This window comes from Antechinus flavipes, chromosome 5, assembly GCF_016432865.1.
Source record: "Antechinus flavipes isolate AdamAnt ecotype Samford, QLD, Australia chromosome 5, AdamAnt_v2, whole genome shotgun sequence".
In the NCBI taxonomy this organism is placed as follows: domain Eukaryota; kingdom Metazoa; phylum Chordata; class Mammalia; order Dasyuromorphia; family Dasyuridae; genus Antechinus; species Antechinus flavipes.
In genome coordinates this window covers 48,619,141-48,643,871 of record NC_067402.1, presented here as the reverse complement: position 1 = coordinate 48,643,871, position 24,731 = coordinate 48,619,141, and the positions used below count along the sequence as shown (strand labels likewise).

The 24,731-nt window shown below is 36.3% G+C and overlaps 1 protein-coding gene across 1 annotated transcript in view; it reads left to right on the top strand.

The window, feature by feature from the left end:
• Positions 1-24,228, top strand: part of ZNF804B (zinc finger protein 804B) — a 584,010-nt gene extending 559,782 nt beyond the window's left edge. Inside the window, exons 3-4 of the mRNA XM_051962355.1 lie at positions 16,550-16,680; positions 20,556-24,228. Coding sequence (XP_051818315.1) covers positions 16,550-16,680; positions 20,556-24,228 — 3,804 coding nt within the window. The remainder of the gene's footprint in view (positions 1-16,549; positions 16,681-20,555) is intronic.
• The last annotated feature ends 503 nt before the right edge of the window (positions 24,229-24,731 follow it).

Here is a 24,731-nt window from a genome sequence, read left to right as displayed (position 1 = left end):
CAACAGGAAGTGAATGTTTTTTTTTCCCCCTGAGGCCTTAAAAATAATGATGTATTTATATATACTCAAACATTTCTAAGAGTTGGATGACAAACTGTACTTGTTAAAGCATAATTTGTAAAATTTGAGAATGATGACTTATTGATTTATAAATATAATTTTTAGAAGTCATTTCGAGGTATATATATTAGGCAAGACATTTTTGATTCAGCAAATAAAAGTCTTTTCAATGTTTGTGCCCTCCAACTCTTTCTTTCCCCTGTTTCAGGATTAGGTTCCTGATTTCCTATCAGCTCCTTTGGAGATCTGCCATGTGACAGTGGACAAATCATTTAACTTTTACATGTTTATTTCCTCATCTATAAAATAGGGTTAATAATACTGGCCCACCTCCCCATCAGTGCCCTTTTTTGGTATGAGAATCAATTAATGCCTGCAAAGCAACTTGAGACCTTTGAAGAAAAGATAGAGATGGGAACAGTGATTAATTTTAAAAGGTAAGAAATGGATCAGGTGGAGGAAACCTTTTCCATGTGTGCTTTCAGCTTCAGTGATACCAAGCAGAGAAGACAGTATGTGGGCTGGAAAGCAGTTCAAGCACTTCCTTGTTCCTAGTAATAAAAATATCAGGAATGCTGCTATTCTAAACACATAGAGACTGAGTGATCTGCTCAGTTTCCTTTTTTATTTATTCTGAGTTGGATCAGACTTGCAAAATACATGTCATACTTTCTTACTTGAAGGTAATATATTTTTTCTTTAAAATAAAATTTTAGTGTAGCTTTACCTTTCTGATCAGAAACATGGGCAAGGTAATAATTCTGCATGAACAATTCTGAAAAAAAATCAGCAATTTATCATGTAACTTAAGACTACCCAGACTGTTTAGACATATTTTACAAATGTCTGAGATCAAATAGTTTTGCTTTTAAAATTTAATTTAAAAAAATTGATTTGGTGAGGTTTTTTGGCTTTGTGACGTAGAGGTATGATTCTGCTTTCTCAAAGGGAAATATCAGCAAGACACAATTGTTGATCTTGCTAATGAGTCAGATTTGGGGCTTTGTGGTAGATTCCATATCTGATGTCAGAGGGACCAGTCCAGGAAAAGTCAGAGAAGATCTTCGCCAAGGTCTGTCCTAGGTCAGGAATCTCATCATAACAAAGACTAACACTATCCTGAACTAAGAGGAATTAATAGGATCAGAAGATCATAGATTTGGAACTAGAAGGAATCTTGGAGATCAAGGAGTCCAACCTTATATTACAGTGAGATAACTAAATCCCTCTAAAAGTCACATAGCTAACACTAGAGCAATATTCAAACTCTTGCTAACTTGTTGGAATCCTTACTAACTGCTAACTAATTAGAGTTGATCTAATCTTACAAGAAGATGTTTTGGCCAGAACCTGAAACAAGGTACTAAGTAGAACTAATCAATACAAGGCTTGTGTTCACACCTTTACTCATTGGAGTTCAATGAGTTCACACCTCCCTTGAAGTCATTGGGCCAGAGAGCACTATGGGAGAAAACCCATAATCCCTCTCTCTGGAAGGAGCATAAATAGGCCAATGGGCCAGTCGAAGTTCTAGAGAGGAAGACACTACAAGTCGGGATTTTCACCGGAATGACATGAAGACTGGAGCTGGCTGGAGGCTGAAGAAAGCAGAGGCAAAGGCTGAAGGACCAGACCTTTGGATTTAAAGACATTTGGAGAGAGCTCTTGGAACCAAGCAGAGAGATAGGCCTCTAAGCTAACCGGGCTATATTGGAAATAATAAAAGATCTGAACTTTTATCACCTGGCTGCTTTTTGAGAAGAAAAAGCTCACAACATTTTGGCGCCCTGAACGTGGGGCTAACAGACCCCCTCAGTGGATTTCAGTGGAAAAGCTACGATCCTGATTCAAGTGGAAAAGCCTCTGATCCTGATCCAGTGGAAAAGACTCTTCAACCCAGAAATTAAGGCGAGTACAACAAAGAAATTTTGTTAGAAGAGTTAAAGTAGAATTTCATCTAAGATGGGACAGATATTTAGAAAACAGCCTGTTTCTGTTCAAGGAAAATGTTTAGAGAGCATTGTCAAAGTTATGGAAAGCCAAGGTTTAATTATAAGTTTACAGCAAATCACTGAATTTTTACAAACTGTAAAGGACATATGTCCTTGTTTCTCTCTTGATAAGGAATTAGATTTAAATGAATGGAAATTGGTTGGAGAGGATCTTTGTCAATTCTATGATAAAAATGGGCCTAACTCAATAATTAATACATATAATGTAATACAATTGGCTATAAGAAGTTATTTAAGTGATAGAATGATGAAAAGGAAAGTACAGGAGGAAGTGCCAACTTTACTAGGTGAAAAGGAGGACAAATCAGATGAGAATGGAGTTAATTACAATTCTGAGTATGATACTTCACAGCAGGAGGAATTAGGTGATTCCACATCTCATGACCCTCCCCCCGCAATTAACCCTTCATGGGTGGAACAAGGGGGAGGGAGAGAGACAGAAACACAGTCAGCTTCTCCTGTAAAGCAGAATTTGACAAGATTAGAAAAAGCATTAATTAAAGCAAAAAATGAAGGAGAAGATATATCTGATTTTATAACAGGAGCTATTGTACAAGTTGCTTTTGACCAACTAGCTGGTGAAGGTCAGTATGCAGAGAGTTCAGAACAGATTTATTATCCCATAACAGTGTATGAGCAAATTTTTAAGGCTGCAATAAAAGCTTGGAATTCTCTCCCTGGACAGAAAGATGGAAATAATGCTTTCACAAAAATAGAGCAAGGTCCCAATGAACCTTTTGCAGATTTTGTGGGACGTCTGCAAACAGCTGTAATAAGAACCATTGGAGATAATGCAGCAACAGAAATAATGACTAGACATTTGGCTAAGGAAAATGCCAATGAGATTTGCAAGAGAATTATATGGGGGCTAGACAAAAATGCTCCTTTAGAAGAAATCATAAGACGCTGTGCCACAGTGGGCACAAATGCTTATTATGCCCAGACTATGATGAACATGGAAAGACAAGGTCCTTCTTGGCAGAGGAATTCTAGAGAAACTCGTCGATGTTTTCAGTGCGGAAAAATTGGACATTTGAGAGCTCATTGTAGATATGGAGATAGAGTGAGAAGACAGGGTGAGAGAAAACCCAAAACCCCATGTCCAAAATGTAACCGAGGCTTTCACTGGGCCTCTAAATGTATATTGACCCAGAGGAATGAGAGGCAGGGCCCAGCTCTAAAGTATCAATCAAAGGACAGGTGGGGCATGATAGCAGCTGAGGTTATACCCAGAGAGACTTTAGAAATTCAGAACTCTGATGTCATCAACCAACAGAAAAGCAATCAGGATTACAGTTGGGAAGAATACAGGCCTTTTAAGACAACAAGACAATATCCAATGCAAACAACTCCAATGTAATTACCAGATGATGAGGAGAAATCCCAAATTTGGTAAATAGAAGGGAATTAGATTAACTGCTTGGGGAAGAGGATCTGCTTATATTTCCACAGATGGAGAAAGAATCAGATGGCTGACTATGAAACTGTTAAAAAGACTTTTAAAAGCTTCAGGAATCATTGGATTTCCTAACACAAGATGAAACTGTTTTACTTCTTGAAAAACCAGCAAGAATCATTGGGTTCCCTGAGATGAAAAATTGTTGATGAGACTTTTTGCAGTACTTCAGAGCTTACAGGAATTATTAGATTCCTGGCGCATGAACTAATGGACAATGGATTCCTTATGTACTATTTCTAGGACTTATGGACATTTGTAAATTTTCAGGTCGATTTATGTTGTTACATTACTACTAGCCTGTGTTATATTGCTATGTGCTTATGTATTTTAAGCAATTGCAAGAATCATTGGATTTCTTGAGATGAAAGATTGTTGATGAGACTTTTTGCAGTAGTTAAATTTTCATGTTGATTCATGTTATTTGTTACATTACCACTAGCCTGTGTTATATTGCTGTGTGCTTTTGTAAATTATGTATAATGCCTCCCATATTGATGGATTTATGTATACCATGTATATCTGTTACAAAGTTCTGGCCCATATTGATGGATTTATGTGTACCCCCTCAGAAACCCCCTATGTTTTAAAACAAAAGAAAGGGGGAGATGTTGGAATCCTTACTAACTGCTAACTAATTAGAGTTGATCTAATCTTACAAGAAGATGTTTTGGGCAGAACCTGAAACAAGGTACTAAGTAGAACTAATCAATACAAGGCTTGTGTTCACACCTTTACTCATTGGAGTTCAATGAGTTCACACCTCCCTTGAAGTCATTGGGCCAGAGAGCACTATGGGAGAAAACCCATAATCCCTCTCTCTGGAAGGAGCATAAATAGGCCAATGGGCCAGTCGAAGTTCTAGAGAGGAAGACACTACAAGTCGGGATTTTCACCGGAATGACATGAAGACTGGAGCTGGCTGGAGGCTGAAGAAAGCAGAGGCAAAGGCTGAAGGACCAGACCTTTGGATTTAAAGACATTTGGAGAGAGCTCTTGGAACCAAGCAGAGAGATAGGCCTCTAAGCTAACCGGGCTATATTGGAAATAATAAAAGATCTGAACTTTTATCACCTGGCTGCTTTTTGAGAAGAAAAAGCTCACAACACTAACTCTAAATCCTTCCCTCTATTCCTTAATAATGCTAAATTTTAACACATTGTAAGAGGAAAAGTGGATAGTGAAGAAATTATATATTAGAAACAGTTAAGGAATATCTTCTCATTTCTTACCTTATCACTACATTGATCTTTCGCTGTATTGACTTTTCCACATATAGAACAAATGTTTTGCCTCTTGTCTTTGCCAATTTTATCCATCTTTTAGTGTTCAACTGTTTGTTAAACACCTATTATGTCTGCCATAGTGCTTGGTTTGGGGTCTACAAAGAAACAAAATTTAATGGCCTCTACCCTTAAAAGACTTATATTCCATTCATCTATCTTGCTGCTTTCTTTGAGTTTACTTGAAAAAACAATGGGAAATAGCTACTTAATTACTTGAATTAACATGCCAGAACTGGCCATGTCTTCATATGATTTATATCCCAACAGAAAAAGAGTATAAAGCTTTGAACCTATATTCCTAGTATCTCATTGCATACTGCTTTATTTCTTGGCTATGGAACCATTTAAAACATGTGTAAGGCCTCTCTTGTTTATGTATGCATTCCTAGTGCTTAGTAAATAGTAAGCACTTAATAAATGATCAATCCATAGATAGAATTCTGAACTTGGAAGCCATAAGTTGAAATTCAGCCTCTGACACTTAGAAGTTGTATGACCTAGGCAAAACCCTCAATCTCTGTTTACCAGAGTCTCCTAGGACCATTATGAGCATAAACCAAGATAGTAATTATAAAGCTCTGTATAAATAATTATTATTTATTCATCCATTATTCAACTCTCTATCAATAACTGTTTTCATCTATCACAAAATAAGTACTATCCAGCATGCCTTCTGATAATAAGATCATCAAACAAAAAACTAGTAAAAAGCATGATCACAATCATAATCAATAATCTTCTTCTAATAGTTATTATTATGATTCATAGGCAGCAAAACTTATATTCTGCCCCTCAAGAAATAGCTTCTGCTATTGGAAAATAGCAAAAGTGGAGCATAGTAAATTTGCTGGGTATAGAAACTCTTTCTTCATTTATAGTCTCTTTTTATTGAATTTCTACCTGATCTCCAGCTATCCTGGATTAGTCTTCACAATGCAATCTTGGAACCTTCAGCCCCTGTATTACCTTCAGGAAAAGAATGAACCTTTTATGCCTTTCCTTACTGCTTTATTCTCAATAAAAATATCATTGACTTTTGAATCAAAGGTTCTGGGTTCCAAAACCAGCTCTGATGCCGACTCTCTGAATTAAAGAGTCACTTAACCTTCCTAGCCTTCAATTACTGTATGTGTTAGAGGAAGGGTCTGGATTCAATGGTATATAAGGTCTCTTTTAGCTCTTTATTATCATATGATCTCAGTTTCCACAAAACATCTCTGATACTGACTACTCCAGTCTTAAACCCCTGGGGAAAAAAAAAGACCCTATGATATCAATTGTATAAAAATCAATTGTCTTTCTGACAAAAAAGGCCTTTATAACATAACTTTACCTTAGTCTTACAAACTTCTCCTATTACTCCCCAACGTAAAGTCTTTGTTTTTCTGGTATTCTATTCCATTTTCTGGTATCCTATTCTGGTATTCCATTTCAATCAGGTATAACTATTTTTTCTTGGGATTACTTATGATCTACATAATGTCCATGCTTGAAATTGGTTCTTGTCATTATCACAGGAAATATATGGAAAAGTTTTCACAAAGCTATTAAAGAAAATATTGGAATTATTTATTAATAATTATATCTTACATTTACACAGTACTTTACAAATTGTTCATTATGCCCTCATAACAATCCTGGGAGATAGATGTTTTTATTTTCCTCATTTTAAAGGTGAGGAAACTGAGTCAGGCATATGTAAAGTGACTTTCCCAGGGTCATGCAGCTAATAAAGTGTTTGAGATTTCAAGTGTTTGAGATTTCAACTCAAGTCTTCCTGACTTCAAATCTACCCTATTTCAACTACCCTACCAATAAAGAAATGTTAAAGATTTCTCTTCTACTATATTGCAATAAAAATAGTTGAGGACACAAATATGACCATACAAATCCAGATCTTATGTTTCTAGTGCGTAATCTAGAGTTTTATTGATTATAATGTGAAATTTGAGCTGCATTTGACAAATTCAAAACCTGAAGTCAGAAAAAACTTTCCAGATCCCTGTTTTTGTTTTTGCCCATACTCTTGATAGTCTTTCCCCCAATGTAATTATATCACACTATATTCCAAGTTTCCATCTGCAAAGAATCCCTACATGTCACAGGATTTTAGAATCTAAAGTTGGAAGGACCTAAGAAATTATTTAGGTTATCACATTTTATTGATGAAGAAATTAATCCCATCCAATTCATGCCCAACAAATAGTATCAATATCAACTTTAGAGTTCAAGGCTAGTGATCATTGGACCACACTGTTTCACATTCCATCATGCCCTCTGGATCCTGATCAATATGCTTGTAGTGGAAACTTCAAGGCAAAAGTTTCCAAGTATTGCTTTTAAAAGATGCCATGAAAAAGGAGCAAGAAATTATTGTTATTTTTAGTTGTATCCAACTCTTTGTGACACCATTTAAGGTTTTCTTGACAAAGATAGTAAAGTAGTTTGTCATTTCCTTCTCCAGTTCATATTATAGATGAGGAAACTGAGGAAATTTGCCCAAGGTCAAACAGCCAGTAAGTGTCTGAGGCCACATTTGAACCCAGGAAAATAAGTCTTCCTGACTCCAAACTTGTTACTCTACCACTATGCAACTTAGCTGACTCATGTAAAAATATTGGTCACCAAGTAGGACTAGATTTCCAAGTTCCCTCTCCCAACTCATATTATGCCATACAAGTTAGTTATGTATCATATCTTAAGGGAGCCAGTCTGTAATTTAACTCCCCCATTTCATAGGCTTGAAGGATGGCTCTTATAAGAACCCACTGGGGTCATTCATTTAACCAAGTCTACTAATCAATCTGCATTTGAACAGATGTTTCTTCACTGCTATGCAATTTCTCCTTGCTCCTAGGCTTATCTTCTTGGACAAGGAAGAATGGTTAATCTTGTTTCTATATAATAGCTCTTCTGAATCCTAAAGGCAGATGCCATTGACCTTCCTCTCTTTTGTATGTTAAATATCCTTAAATTTGTCATGGTACCAAGGCCCCTTAGCAACCTGATAATTTTGCTGTGAACATGTTATTTCAATGTTCTCCCTAAAACATGGCCCTCCAATTTCAAAACCATGTCTCATATGGGTTCTGACCAGGGAACAGGACAACCAGGCAATTATTTTCTTTTTCATGCACAATATCCCTTGTAAGATTATAGAAACTTTTTGTGATTCCCATGTGATGACTTTGACTGATTGCAATCTACTAAAATCATGAGGTTTTTTTTTTTTTAATGTGTGTGTTATTGTGTGTGTGTGTGTATGTGTGTGTGTGCATGTGTGTGTGTGTGTGTGTGTGTGTGTGTGTTTTATGTAAGGAATACTATCTAATTATTCCTCCCTCATATTTGTATTGGAGAGATTTTTTTTAACCCATGCATAAAATATTACATTTCTTTTTATTACATAGAGATTTATACTTGCCCTATATAAGAAATGGCAGATGAATTGAGCTTTGAGAAAAGAAAGATATTGAGATAAAAAAGTGAGAAGGCATTTTAAGCCTGGGGCATGCTGGGGACACCTTATGTGGATTTTATATTTTAAACTGCAGAATTTATAGCTAATCTAGAAGAAGTGGAACTTAGGGGAAGTAATGTGATTGGACAAAATATTTAGAAATTGTCTTTTGGGGGAATAAATTGGACATGGAGAAACATGAGGTGGGTAGGCAGATTAATTAGGAGGCAATTGCAATATTCTAGGAGAGAAGTAATGAAGGATGGAATATGAGAAATAGAATGGAATTTGAACTGACAAATCTTGACAACATGTTATCAACATATTGGATGTGATATGTAGGTTGAGGCAATTGAAGATGGTTTTGAGTTTGAAATCTGGATAACAGAAGGGAAATAAAAGTAAAAAAGTTGGGCCTTCTCTCCATTGTTCAGTATCTATCTCTCATTCATCTTAAGGAGAAATCCTATAGCTTCTAAAAGCTTCCTCTAACTTTCTACATTACAATAAAATAATTGTAATTTTCTTTATGCTGATGAAAATAACAACTCTCCTAAAAAGGGTGGTAATTTCTAAATGAATTTGGTAAGATGTCAAAATTCAGTTGTTGCATCCACTAATGAAACACTACCATAAGGTCCAGTGTTAAGTCAATAAAAGCCAAGGAACTTTCCTGTAAGCTGGACATTAGTGGAGTTGTGTCAGATGGGGCAATCGTCCCTGGCCCAACCTTTATTGCCAATAATAGGCCCTGTATAAGAAAAACTTTATCAACTCATTACCTCTCTCCACAGTTTCTTTGTGCTTGGGGCAAGCAATAAGATTCCTGAGAGAGCTGGCTAAATTATATTTAGCATTTAGACCTTTGGTATTTGAGACTGTGTATAAACAAAGATGGAGAAGGGATTTAGCCTAAAGGTTTTTGTTTATTTCTTTTAAAACAGCTTTTTTAAAACTCCCACACATTTGTGTGCCTGCCAAACAAAACTAAGTATGATGTGAACCTATAAATCAGTCCTATAAAATTAATCTCTGTTGTTTGTCATCATTTACCTTTTGAGTCACTGACGATAGATGGTCCCAGTGTGACCAAGGTGGTTATGGAGAGGGCACTGTAAGATTCATGGCTGGAGACAGCTATTAAAATGTAAAAGCTGTATTCCATAACAGCATATTTCAACACTAATACAATTTTAATAGAATCATCTCTCAATGTTTGTTCTACTAACCTTATTCCAGGAGGTTAGAATACATCATCTTTATATTTAAAAGAAAAGGATACAATTTTATATCACTTGGCTTATAATTTCCAATCTCCATGCCTTTGCATCTTCATATTACTTGATCCACCTCTCTACCTTTTTTTTTTCTGCCTGAAATATACTCCCTTCTTATCTTTATCACGTAAAATCCTTGGTTCCCTTTAAAGATCAGTTCAATGTCACCTCCTACATGAGGTCTTTCTTAACCTTCTCTATTATTTGTGTCTCTCCCAAAATATATCTATTTTACTTTGTATTATCTTTGTACTTATATGCGTTCGTGTTTCTTCCTTGAATAGAATGTTTCTTGAGAGCAAGGATTATTTTGCTTTTTACTTTGTATCCAAGTGGCACATAGTAGACATTTAATTAAATATTTGATTGACATTTAGACAGGCTTTGATTGGGAAAGTAAGGAATGGTAAATTTTACATAAAGTTATTCTGTCAGCTATTGAAAATCCACAAGAGGGAATATATATATACTAGAAACTAGACACTTTCAAGAATTACTTTTGGTTAGAGTTGGGAATGACTTGGGGGAGTTCTCATACAAACAAACAAAATATATAACAAAACAAAAGTATACACATAGATTATTTGTGGCTTCCCATAACCATGGCGATAGCATAAAGAAACATTTAGCTATTTCAGGTATAGTTGGTCCTTGGTTACTAAGTTTTTAACTCAGACTAGACAATATTATTTTCAATGGTTATCATGATAGAGTGAAAAAAGCCCAGACTTTGGAGTCCAGGATCTGGCCTTGAGTCAGTACTACAATGGATTATAGATTTAGAGGTAAAAGGAATATTCAAGACCATCTACTCTAATTTAATTTTATAGTCATGTGAGAAAACTGAGACTCATCAAAGTTAAGTAATTGATTCAAAGTCTGGATTCTAATTTTAACTCTATCACTACTAGATCTAGCATTTTCTCACTTGGAATATAAAAGGGGTTGACTAAATGAACACTAAAAGCTCTTATGATTCTGAGAGGCTATGATTCTGGCTTGTGGTAAACCTTCCATTTCTGAGATCCTGGATTCTGAAGCAATATAAAAATTCACAGAATGGATGATGAGCTTAAACACATAGATCTGTTTCTAGCCTCACAGAATGAATTTGACTTTTTCATCTTTTCCTGGTACATTGTGCCTATTGCTTTTTCCAATTCAAAAACCATATTCCTAGAATGAATGATGAGGATAAGCATGTAGATCTGTTTTTAAACTCATAGAAAGAATGAATTTGACTTTTCCATTTTTTCCTGGTACATTGTGTTCATTGTTTTTTTCTAGTTGATTGGTGTATTTCCATGAAAGTAAGATGTGAAATTGGTGTTAATTTGTAAAGACATGGGGAGAAATTGGGCTTGCCAACAGACTTATTATTTATTAGTTAGGTATTTTTAGCTTGTGAGGAAATGTGGAGAAAGCAGAGCTGCCAATGGGATGTTTTAGAAGGAGAAATTGGAGCTGGCAGGAAATTTATTTATTTTTCATGGGGGATAGTTGAAGAGGAACTGAAGCTTCTCAACAAAACAAGGATAGATGATATCAAAATCACCAAAAGTTTTAGTAACTGTTCAAAGAGAGAGAAAGGCATAGAGGACCATGAAGTAGAAGAAGTAGTCAATTGCCCTGTAGGAGGAAAAGGCAGACATAGACCAGAATAGAGACAAAGCTGACCAAAGGCTGGGATTTGGGCCTAATGTAGTCACAACTGGGATCACAATTTCTGAACTGGAGGGAATTGCCATGACCATTTAGTCAAAAAACTCTCTCCACAAAATGCCTGCTAAGTCTCATCTCACTTTTACTCAAAGACCTCTAATACTCACTACCCTTCCCACCCCTCTCTAACATGGCACCTTTTAATTCTGAACAATTGTGAAGAAGTTTGGTGTTTACTCTCCTACCATCTTTTAAACTTTCATTTTGTTTGCTTATAGTTCTGCCTTGTGCGGTCAAATCAAATGATGCTGTGATAGCATCATAGATCTCATAATATCAGATCATAGTATCATGCATTTAGGGCTGAAAGCAATCCCTCAAGCCCTTGAGACTTCATAAAACAGCTCACTGGTACAGTACTAGAATGGAGTCTAATCTCAGATATTTACTTAGCTATCTGACCTCAAGCAAATCTCTTTCATATTCAGTTTCCTTATCAGTAAAATAGAGATAATATTAGCACCTATTCACAGAGTATTATCATAAAATGAGGTCATGTATGTAAAAATGTACTGAAAAATCTTAAAATGACATGTAAGTGTTATTATTTATTAATATTACTATTCCAAACCCACTAATTTTATAGATGAAAAACAGTTAAGATGGGAGAGAGAAAATGCCTTGCCTAGTCCTTTTATTAATTTAAATTTTTGACTCTTCATTCAGTAGTGTGTCAGATGTATTTTTATTTTTCTAAAATAAGAGAATTAAAATAAAAAAACACATTTAGTTAGCATTTAACTTCTCATAGGTTTTTTTTTTTTCATTACTTTTATTAATAGTAATTATTGTGCACGGCATTATACTGGAAAAGGAGGGGACTGAGGTAGAGGAGAAGATCTTTATATAGATTAGCCTTTGTTCTTAGAAGGAAACCTAAACAAAGTTTCCAAAGATATAATTGATGTTTCCATTCCTCTTAGAAAAAAATGCATGAGGTGTCAAAATGAAAAATGCTTCAGAAAGATCCTAGGTAAGGTCTGCCCTCTGGAAAGCTATTTTTGAAGAAAGCATTTAGTTTCTTGGCCTGCTCATAGCTGCCAATTGTTAAAGAAGAGCCTGCTTCCTCCTTTTCTCCCCCATTAGATAATTAGAACCAAACTGGTGAGGAGTCCTTTGACAGTTTGTCTATTTCAAGAAAGTATTAAGGTCACACAGAAGTAGTCTTGGGGCCAAGAAAAGAGGATTCAATGAAAGAATGCTGGATATAAAGCCATTGGAGTTAGGTTCAAATTCTGTATCTATATCTACATAGATCTAGATCTCTATATATTTGGGTCAGTCCCATCCCACTGTTTGGACTCTGGGAGGGGCAGCTGGCAGAGAACAAGAGGAACAATACACGGTCAACCTGGGTGATCCTCAGCAAATCATCCCATTTTTCTGGGTATTCTATTTTTCTCAACCCTAAAATGATAAAATGGGACTGTCAGTTATCAAACTCCTTGTTGTTATCACTGGCAAAACTCAAGAGAGCAGCCTGAACCAGATTAAAACATAATTGGAAAATGCTTAACAAAATTAAAAAATATCTATACAATATGATATAGCTAATGTGGATTTGTGATTTTCTACATTAGTGATCTCCCTAAAGGATTTTGTTTCTATATGAATTTGACACCATTGGCTGTATGATCTGAGGGTCTCTTCCATAACTATATCTATCAACCTGTGTGAAGACACCAACTGTTTTCTGACACTCTTACAGATCAAGTCAAGCCTGGAAGACAGAAGCATGCTTTTCTTTGTTTCTTACATGTTTTACAAGGTCATAGATTGAAGGATTCTAGAGGATATCTAGTCTTATTTAACAGATAAGAAAATTAAGACCCAGTAAATTTACAGTCTTGCCCTAAGTCACACAACTGTTTAGTGGTCATGTTCTTTTCAGTTTCAAGTCCACCAGTATCTGTTTGTGAACTTCGGAGTATGATAATTATGTGCTTTTTGGTTCCATTTACTCCTTTATCAGCTAGGCTTTTTTTTTCTTCTTTCTATTATTAAAACAGTTCCCTTTGCTTTGTTGATTACCATTCAAACTGCCAAAAGAAGAAATGGCATACTTCTTCATGCCCTGCTTCCCCCAATACCCTGCTTACTTTCTACCCTGCTCTCCACAATAAGTAGAAATGGTTTTCCCTAATGAATGTATACCCCATAGTACTTTCTGGTGATTACTGATCTATTATAAGTGTTAATAAATTACATTTTTTAAGTCTATGTATTTTTTTAAGTTGAATGTTTTTGCAAAAAAATTAAATCTTCTTCTAATGGGAAAGTGGTTGCTATCATCATAATATTATTAAGCAATGGAGTTTTACAGAAAGAGTCCTGTTTCTGGGCTCAGGTCCGAGTTCTCCTACTTCCTATTTATGTGACCTTGAAAAATTCAATTAAAAAGGTTTTTAAATTTAGGCTTAGAGTTGAAAGGGACCTTACAGGCCATCTGTTCTAATATCTTCGTTTTATAGATGACAAAAATGAAAAGCAGAAAAGTTAAGTGGCTTGCTTAGTTATATAGTTTTGAATATAGGTTTTTCAATTCCAGATTCAGAATTTGGGACTAAGGGATAGGAAGCAGAGAATATCAGATTATGAGTACAGTTGCCTTAGATTAAGTGGTCATCATCAATAATCAATAATCTTTAATTATTAATAAAGATGATAATCTTTAATTATCATCAATGATTGGGTGAGGGATGTTACCCTGAGGCAGAACTGACACTCAGCAAGGGAATAATTCCTCTGGGCCTATCCCAGAAGAACACCAGCTCTTCATGTTGGTAGCAATGGAGAGCAGGGGGGTCCTCTTAGTGGTCCACTACATAGCTCTAGGTCCACCTACAGATAATAGAATAATGAAATATGCTTTTTAAGCTTTAGATCATATGCGCAGGCAAACTTTTTATTTCTACAAGTTCTCTTTTTCCTGAAGGAGGTGCTAGTATATTTTGTGTTTATATTATACCATTAGGTTGACACCACTATTTCCCCTGTGGCTACTTTCTGTTCTCTGTAAACCCTCTTGTCATGAATTCCTACTACCCTTCTCACTTTAAAAGGTTCATATTTATACCTTATTCTTTCCGCTGCTTTAGTAGCAGTCTGGGATTCGGGGCATAATCATTTGACAACAATTCTCTATGAGTTAACTCTCTCTCAAGGAAGAAGCTAATGTTCTTTAAAGGTTTTGACCTTTGTCCTCCAGGTAGGGAAAAAGGTATAGCATGATTATTTCACTTGACAGCCAGGGGATTCTGCTATATCTGGATGCTGTCTATTTTCTTTAAATTTGCCCTTGGAAATGAAGACAGAGTAAATGCTTACAGATTGCAGTGAGAGTTTGAAACCTCTCTGTTTGGGTTAAGATCGACTGACCTTCAAATGAGCTACAAATCTAGGCCTGAGCTCAGAGCTCAGGGGATGTTCATTTGATCTTTGATGGAAACCTGGTGACATTTGGGGTTAAACATGATTATCTTTGCTTAGTAGAGGACCAAAAGGTGGAGAGCTGAGCAGGCAAGGAGTGCCCTGGAATGTAAATACCAAGCCATCTTAGCATTACAGAGTAAACAAATCACTTAAATACTTTGGGGGCTGTTTTAACTTGAGCACTGTACAAAGGCTTGCTACCTGGGTTCTGCCACTCAGCTCTACATTTTTTCCTTTCTTAAATCTAGCAATTTATGTTTCTTCCTTTGGCAAAAAGGAGTAGAAGGAAGTAGGAAAATATGAGTTCATTGAAGGCAAGAATTATTTTTGTTTTTACTGTTAATATCCTTAGCATTTACTGAGAGTTCATATAGAACAATACACTATATATATAATTATACATATATGCATGTGAAAATACATGTGTGTATATAGATTATGTAGCTTATATAATAGATATAGACGTAGACATAACTCTATCTACATACAAAATCTATGCTTTTACATGTATGTGTATATATTTGTGCTTCATCTGGACTTGTGATTTTATTACTCAGGGAAATAACTGTGAACAAATTTCTTCTAAAAATGGAAATTAGTCCAGACTCTACTCTTAGTTTCCTGAGGCCTTGAGAAGTTAAATGACTTGTTCAGGATAATACAGCTAACTGTCAGAAGTGCAATGTGAGCCTGGGCCTTCCTGGCCCTGGAGCTGATCAGCTTTCTATCCATTGTTCCACACACCAACCCTCATATAGTACCTTGAACACCAAAGGCACTATATATATATATATATATATATATATATATGCTTTTTTGGATTGCTACCTACTGAGGAATGAGGGCTTGTATGAAATTGCATATTTTATTAGAAAATGATGGTTGCTATCTTTAATCCTTTCACATGAGAGGATTCATGTGAAAGAAGGCCAAAATGAAGGAAGGAGAAGGAGGAAGACAGATCCCTGAGCTCTTTATAGGGAAAGATCTTCTGGGTTTCTGGCCAAAGCAGAAATGACTGCTATTTACATTCAATCTGACTCTAGCTTGACCTAGGACCTATAGGTGATCAATTAGAATCAGATTGGTTTTGATTTAAGGCCTGGTCCTTATGAAAGAAATCTTTTATTTTTCTTTTCTTTCTTTCTTTCTTTTTTTTTTTTGGCTGAGGCAATTGGGGGTAAGTGACTTGCCCTGGGTCATACAGTAGGAAGTGTTAAGTGTCTGGGGGTAGATTTGAACTCAGGTCCTCCTGATTTCAGGACTGGTGCTCTATCCACTGTGCCACCTAGTGCCCCCCTTATAAAAGAAATCTAGCCAGTAAAGTCCAAGATAAATTAAGAGGGTTCAGACATGCAAAAAAGTAATACATGCTCTTAAGAGCATCTGTAGGTCAGGGTATGATACCCTATCTGGACAGAAGGAGGGAAAGAGGCAAGAAAGGAAGAAGGGAAGGAAGAAGGGAGGGAGGGAAGAGTCTTCCAACTGACTAGTTCCAGGCCCACACAAGTGGTTGTTTGTCTTTTGTTCTCCAAGAGGACCATGACATCAGGAAGATGATAACATGATATGCAAGTGAATTGGATTTAAGTGAGGAAGGACTCACTAGAGCTAGGGAGATTGGTCCATTAACCTCTGTCTGTACTTGTGAGAGAGATACTTTCTACTGGAAATAGGAAGAAAAACAGTGAGAAGAAAGGACAAAAGAAAGACTTTCATCCTCTTCATTCCAAGAAGGCTACAACACATTCGGGTCAAAATGAAGGAGAACAAGACTTTCAGGTTGAAGAACACACATTATGGTCCTAAATATTTACTCCTTTCATTTTAACTTTTCTTCCCAGAGACTGAAAGAATTGAAACAACGGGAATTTGCTCGAAATGTAGCTTCTAAGTCATGGAAAGATGAGAAGAAACAAGAAAAAGCCCTCAAGCGGCTACACCAGCTGGCTGAATTAAGACAGCAGTCTGAATGGTGAGAATGAGAAGCTCAGATGATACTTTAGAGCTTTGGTTTTCCTTAATGACAACATTATTCAACCAGCTCAAAGCCATGTACATCAAACCCATATGAAATAATACCAAATAATGAATGCTTCGTGTGTATGTATGTGTATGTGTAATAGTCAATATTTATGTATTATTGCTATGCTTACAGGTTTACAGTGCTTTTCAAATATAATTTCCCCTTCAAAACAACCCTGAGAGATGTATTATCCCCATTTATAGATGGGTAAACTGAGGTAGATAGTGGAGAGGTGACTTTCTCAGGATAAAATAGCGGGTAAGTATCTGAGGCTAGATTTAATTCAGATTTTCCTGATTCCAGGGGTTATATTCACTATATCTTTTAGCCATCTCAATTCAGTCATACATATACATCTATCCATACACACATACACACATACATGTAAACATCTGTGTGTGTCACCTTCATTTTTTTTTTTTTGTTAAGGCAATGGGGTTAAGTGTCTTGCCCAGGGTCACACAGCTAAGAAGTGTCTGAGGTCACCTCACCTTCATTTCCAATTAGATCGTTCCTATTCCCTTCTTTAGAGATCTCAACAGTATGTGAAGTGTCTTATGCTCACAGACCACTAGCCTTGCAAAGAAGATAGGGAAGAATAATAAATACTTCTAATATTTAAAGTCCCTAAATTAATTGCTTGTCAATTTAGGTTTTTCTCTTCTAAAATTATTCATTTGATCCATCCTTTAAGAAGGAACCAAAGAATGATTGTGAAATAACAGCATTTAGCTTATTAATCTGACCTAAATTTATATTTTCTTATTATAAATTGAATACTATAATTTACTTGGTTTATTTTATGTCATCAGAAGAAAATTGAATGGTAATATCTCTTTGATTACTCTGTAAATTCTTTAACATCACTTTGTATTCATTCAAACCCTTGAGTAAATGTCATTATCAATAGCTGGATGACAAACAGATATGTAATTACTTCATTTACATTTTCTTCTTAGTGCTGGCTAAATTAATAATTATAAGGAAACAAGAGTTATACTAATAAAACGTTGCTACTAAGAAATAGAGATTTTATGACACATACTGAATATTTCAGAAGAGGAAGTTGTTTCTCCAAACCCATTTTAATTTACAAGCTGATATGTGTGTACCTATAAATCATTATGCAGAACACTAATGCAGCTAATTAATTTACTGCTATCAACCTGATAAATTATAAAATGTATGGCGCTTTCCCAGTAAAAAGCATTAGTTGCTTAAATGAATGGTAGGCAATCTTTGTAGTAAGTGACTTAATTACATCACCACTAATGAGTAGTCAGATTTCTTTCATAGGAAAAATATCTCTGTTTTGAAGCACTCATTCTATGTGAAATTGTAGTTAGCTTATTGCAATGTGTCAACACAATCTGGAATTTTTAGTCAACTTTTTATACACAGGTGTTCATTTCTATTGCCACATATTTAAATGGGTCTAGCCTGCATACCAATTTTCAACCAATATCATTAATGGATTTTGTTCAAATTTTTATTACCCATGCCTTGTTTCATTGTCCTTAAACAGATACATTTCTTTTCAACATGATAAAAGCTTAAACGAGACCAAACACCCAATAAAAACAACTGGGGGTTTGAGAGAAATGTCCATTTGTAAGAATGTATAAAAGCAGTAATATGGTTGTTTCTGGGTATCTAAGAAGAATGATGGTGGATAGAGAGCCTTGAGCTTGGAATCAGGAGTGCTCATCTTTATGAGTTCAAATATAGTCTCAGACACTTATTAGCTTGTGACTTCTGAGCAAGTCACTTAATTGTGCTTGCCTCAATTTTCTTATTTGCCAAATGAACTGGAGAAGATATTTGCAAATCCTGCTGGTATCTTTCTTGAGAAACATTTCCCCCTCAGACCAAAAAATAGAATTACAGAGATTGAATCAATTGAAACAATTATAAAACAAAAACCAAAAACTATGATTGCTTCTATGATGATTATATATGTAACAGTTATATGACCAGATCACTTAGTTTTTTCAAGCTAATATTTCATTTATTGTGGTTCATGTTTTTAAATTCATTTTTCTTTCAATAAGCATTTATTAACTACCAATTGTGTTCCAGGAACCATTCTAGGCTCCAGGTACAAAGCTAAAAACAAAACAAAACACAAGATAGTATTTTAGTGCTAATACCATCCCTCTAGAAATTATTTTATAACTATTCTGCATATATTTTATTTATTTATATTTATGTTCATATTTAACTTTTGTTTACATTGTTTTCTCCCATTAGATTATAAATTCCTCAAGTCCAATGTTTCTAGAAGAAGTAAAATTTGAACTGAGATTTGAGTGATAGAAATTCTAAACAGCAAAGTTTAGGAGGGAGTACTTTATAGGGCTACCTAGGAGGACAGCATATACAAAAACTTATAAAAAGAAAATTGAAAGTTTTGAAGGGAATAGCAAGCCTGCAAATTTGGAAAGATTATAATAATAGTTATAGTCAATAAATATTTAAGTACCAACTGTGGGATGGACACTGTGCTAAGAGCTAGGGATACAAAAAGAGACAAAAGACAATAGCAATAACAATGACAATAGTAGTAGTAATAGTTGTAGTAGTAGTAGTAATAGTAGTAGCAGCATTTATATCAATTTAAGATCTGCAACATACTTTACAAATGTCATCTCATTCCATTTTTACAACAACTCTAGGAGAAAGAGAGCATTCTGACATTAAATGGCTTACTCAGAATTGCACAAATAATTTCTAAGTGTCTCAGGGGTAATTTGAACTCAGTTTTTCCTGATTCCAGGTTCAATACTCTATCCACTGAGCCACTTAACTGCCTTGGAGAGTATGGAGAAGTATGTGAAGGATTATGTTCAGTACACCTAGAAAGGAAATCATGAATTAAATAATTTTGAATCAAGTGAACTAAAGAAATGATTAGGAAGGTAAGACATACACTGGAGTACATAATATACTCCAGGCACTATGCTAATGTCTGGAGATGTAAAGGCCAAGGTACATTTAAACAGTGCAACATTTCAAGAAAAAGAACACTGGAATGAACATCTAACAAGAAGAAATATTCCAGAAAGAGATATTTCAGATACTGAGATTCCCTCCAGTAAAATATAAACTTCTTGAAGGCAAGGCTTTGTTATATTTGTATTGTATATTTGTATATATTGAAGGTTATATTTGTGATCTTTGTATTCTCAGGTCCTTATTGGATTTTACCACTACTAGATGGACAATATAATTTCTATAATTTGATTCCCTGGCATGTAAAAAGAAAAGAAAAACATCATCAAAAATGAATCAAAAAAAGGGGGGAGAATAGAACTGAGATGCCCCCAAACTTCAAGTTAATGAAATAAGTAGAAAAGAAAAATCAATAACCCTTACATCCTTTAGATGCAATTTTTTTTTAAAGTTCCTCCAAAGATAACTTTTTCCAGTTCCCAGGACATGACTTAATTAAGAGCTCTTTTCAAAGACCTTCTTGTAATTTTGAAGGAGATATTCTATGAAAAAAATGGAAATATTTTAGTTTTTCCTTGGAACATTAAGAAAATATAGGGTAGAGATATGGTTATCTTTTGTGTAGTTGGTTATCATTTAAAAAAAGCTTTTAAAGATAAGAGTAATGGCCTGATGTTAGCTTAGAAGTTGCCATTACAAAGCAGGAAAGTCATGCCTTCTGTTAAACTGAGCAAGGGATCTGTTAGAACAGTTTGGTTAACTGAAATATGAGCAGTACAAAATTTCCCCAAGATGACTCTGGCACTGTTCAAATTTGGGTGGTGTTGAACTCAATTCCCAAGTCATTGAAACCATATTTGTTACATTTTCAGTGTTTCTGGAAGTGGACCAGTATTTAAGGCACCAAGAGTGGCTCCAGAGAAGCAGTTCCAACAAGAAGTTATCCCATTTAAGGAAGGCAGAAATGCAGGATATATGAAGAGCTCTGTTCTCCTTAAAGGTAAAAACGTCCCCAGAAGCATTTCTAGCAAACGTCAACTTACACAAAATCAGCGCTCACGTCAAACTGAAAGACATTTTTTGTTTGGAAGTCGGGTCCTACAACCACTTTCTGATGGCAGCAATCCCTGTCACAGGACTGGGGTCTCTTTCTCCTTCTCCAAAAAAACTCATCTAAAATTGGAGTCCTCTGCATCAGTTTTCAATGAAAACACAGAAGAAACATGCGAGTGCACCAAATCACCCACCCACAAAATAAAACAAACAACGGTGAGCTGGAAGGGTTATACTTTTTCAGATGGAGAGAAGCCACACACTGGAGGGAAAGTAATAAATAATCCCCGAAATCATATTGAAAAAATAATCTCCAACACTGTTCCTCTAAGAACTAAAGTTTTAAAGGACAAAAATGACACTCATGATAGGATACTACAGGACTCCATCAACGTCCATTCTTCCATGTCCAAATCCCATATTCATCTTTCAGGTATAGATTTTAATTCTTCATTTAAAGAAAAAGATCATGGAGAAGAAATGAATGAGGTTGAAGACTCTCCAAAAGGCCATAGCTATCATCTGTATCAAACAAATACCTTTTGCACACCACCGAACACATATAAGCACAGTGAATATAGGTTATTTGAGTGTCTGAATGAGTTCTCACCATCAACGGGAAAAGAACATTCAATTAAGCTAAATCCTAGCTCCAAAATGGACAACAGAATAAAATCTATCGAAGAAGCAGGGACAGCTAAAAGAAATGTGGAAACACTGGTAAAAGATACATTAATGCATGGAGAAGATTCCAAAGCATTGCCTTTCCTCCATGTGCTCAGTAAAGATGGCAGCACCAACCTCCAGTGGCCCACAGAGCTTCTGTTATTTACAAAGACAAAACCTTGCCTCTCTTATGGCTGCAACCCATTGTATTTTGACTTCAAACATTCTCAAAACACAAAAGGAGCTAATAAACAGAATGAAGAGAACACAGAATGTTGTATGGAGGCTTCTGGGACTAATACAGAACAGGAGAGTCAAGCCTCGGGATTAATCAAAGACAAACGGATAGTGATACAAGAAGATAATCAGTCACTGAAACCAAAGAAAATGAAATGTAATCTTGATGAGAAATGTTCCCTGAAAAAGTATCAATCAGGCCTCAATAACTCTGAGCCAAATGTGAATGAACAGGGAGATAGTGGAAAAAATCCTAAAGTGCCTGCTCATCTTGATGCCTCTAAAAAGGATTGTGTAGTCGAGAGGCATCCATGTGAAACAGAATCCATGGGACCTTTGAAGGACCATTTGCATGGTTGCCAAAGGGTAACTCTGAGTGATACCAGTGAGGTCAAGTGCTTTTCAGCCTATGTCTCTAGGACTAAAAAACATAAATCTGCTACATGGGATACTCGTTTGAGGTACAAATGTCAAAACCAAGACTCTTGGACATTCAGTTCCAGTCTAGCAGAATGCATCACTACTGCTGCAAGTGATGGTGGGAAGGACTTCCATGGAAATATGAATGAAAATCACCTTCAAGTAGTCCGAGAGTCGTCAGAATGCAAAAGGAATGGAAGTTCTGATAGATGTTGGAAATCCTCCTCTCCAAAGTCATCACTGGACAGACAGTCTAGCTCTTCTGACATCTCTCTTTATAGCACAAGCAGCCACAGGAGCACTTGCTCAAGTCAAAGATCCAGTGAAAGTGGCAGAGACGGTTTGTCTTATGTGTGTAGAAAGGAATGCCATCCCAAGGAATGGCACAAAGAATGGTCAAGTAAGCACAACTTTCTGTCTTGTTCCAATGAGGATGAAAGGAGTAGCCATTCCCCATCAAAAAGTCAGAGAGGGGAAAACTGCAAACTCTGGAGTGGATTTAGAAATGAAAAACAATCAAAATATAGGTATACTCACAACAGGGATAAGTCAAGGCAGGGCAAGACTAGACACTTATGTCTAGGCCCAAAAGCCAGCAAACTTATGGAGGACCCCAGCACCCACAGTTGTTTCACAAGACATTCTAGGCATAGTGACAGATCCCCTGAAAATTCAGGAATCTGGGATAGAAATTCAGGCTCTTTCTTAAGGGAGAAGACTGATTATCCAAACAAAGACAGTGAGATTCATGGGGACATAGTAAACCATTATGGTTCCAACCTGGGAAAAGTAAATCTTGTACCATATACCTCTGACCTGATCAACTGGCCACAGCGAGATGGCGACAGTGGAACTTCAATGATCCCAGAGCCGCACATTTCAGAAGGAGAGAAAACATCATCGACAGCCCTAAGACGTTCAGATGGAGAGCGCCCAGAGAAATATCAGGAACAAACTAACAAGGGTGAGGTCTTTTCGGATGGCTGCCAGATGGAAGTGGAGGATCCCTCACAAAGTCACTTTGCAATTAAGTTCCCAGCTCCCGTACATAGCCCACCAGTGTTCCCTTTGTTTGAAGAAACGCAGAACATAAATAAAGTTGCCAAGAATAAAGGCAGTTTGATTCAAAGAAGTGCTGAGAGAGACAAGGATGAAGGATCACAGACAAAGAACGATGTTGCTTTGTCAGACATTGGTGATGAGAATAATGTTTTAAAAGGTATAATTCAAATAGGAACAGATTATCGGTCCCCAAACATCAAAACGAACACTGCTCCAAAAGAACAATTGAGCTGCTTAATTAGTGGAACTCAATCTTTTATACAAAGCTCTGACCCAGTACCAAATAATTTCCCTGGTGCTCCACCATCTATTAGGTATTCTAGTGTTGTTAATTCAACAGAGACCAAAGAGGAACAAAAAAATTTAGAGCGACATGATGTAAGCATGGACATGAATGAAGTAGAAGGGAACATCAGCTCTTACTTTGACAGTACTATGCAGAAGTATGGTGAACCAGAACGGGAAGCCTACCACAAATCCATCTCCCCACCTTTAACACAGCAGCCCATCACCTTTACACCTGATGAAATAGACAAATACAGGCTACTTCAGCTGCAAGCCCAGCAGCATATGCAAAAGCAGTACCTGTCCAAACATCTTAAAGCCACAGGCCCCCCTGCCTTCTCCTCTGCCACTGCGATGCCATCAGTGCCAGTCCATCAGCACACGTCCATTACAACCATCCATCATACTCTTTTGCAACACTTTGCTGTCTCTGCTTCCATGAGTCCTCATGGAGGTCACCTCCCTATAGCTCACCTGCATCCCCTCTCTCAAGCACACTTTACCCCTCTCTCATTTTCACCTCTGACTCCCGCCGTCATCCCTACACACCCCACGTTCTTGACTGGGCACCCCCTCCATCTAGTCCCTGCTACCCACATTCACCCGTCCCACTTAGCCCTCCAGCCATTGCCTCACGCTGCCTTTATTCCAACTTTGTTCAGGCCCCACTTGAATCCAGTGACAGCTTCAATCATTCATCTGAATCCTTTAATTCAACCTGTGTTTCAAGGGCAAGACTTTTGTCATCATTCTTGCTCTGGTCAAATACAGCAGTTCAATAGAGTAAAAGAAGTGTTGAATGTTTCTGCACACTTGAACTAACAGTTACCTCTCTTTTGCGGGGGGAAGAGGGTGTGTCTTAAGAAGAGATTGTGTCTCCCTACTAAAAGGTGTTTTGAAAATGAGGTATGTGATTGTGATCAGAATCCAAAGTTGTTGGAACTTGCATTCTAGCAAGATCGGGCTTCATGTAAAATTACTAAGCATTTGATCCACACAATTTTTTAAAAATTAGTTTTTTCACTTGAAAAAACAATATCATTAACTTTAAAATAATTTCTTCAAAAGAGGAGGTACAAATGAGGAGGCAATGTTACATTTTGGATAGACATGGTATTAACATTTAAGGGAAAATACGGCAGCTGGCAAATAACAAACGACATATTTGACATGCACAAGCAATTTGATTGTTTTAATTGAATAGAATAATCAGTCAAATCAGTTCTTTGACTAAATGATTCTTTGACTAAAATGCTAAGAGTTGATAGGTCTCAAATTCAAATAGACTGAAGATCTGTCTATAAAGGCAAAGGGAAGTGGTAAAA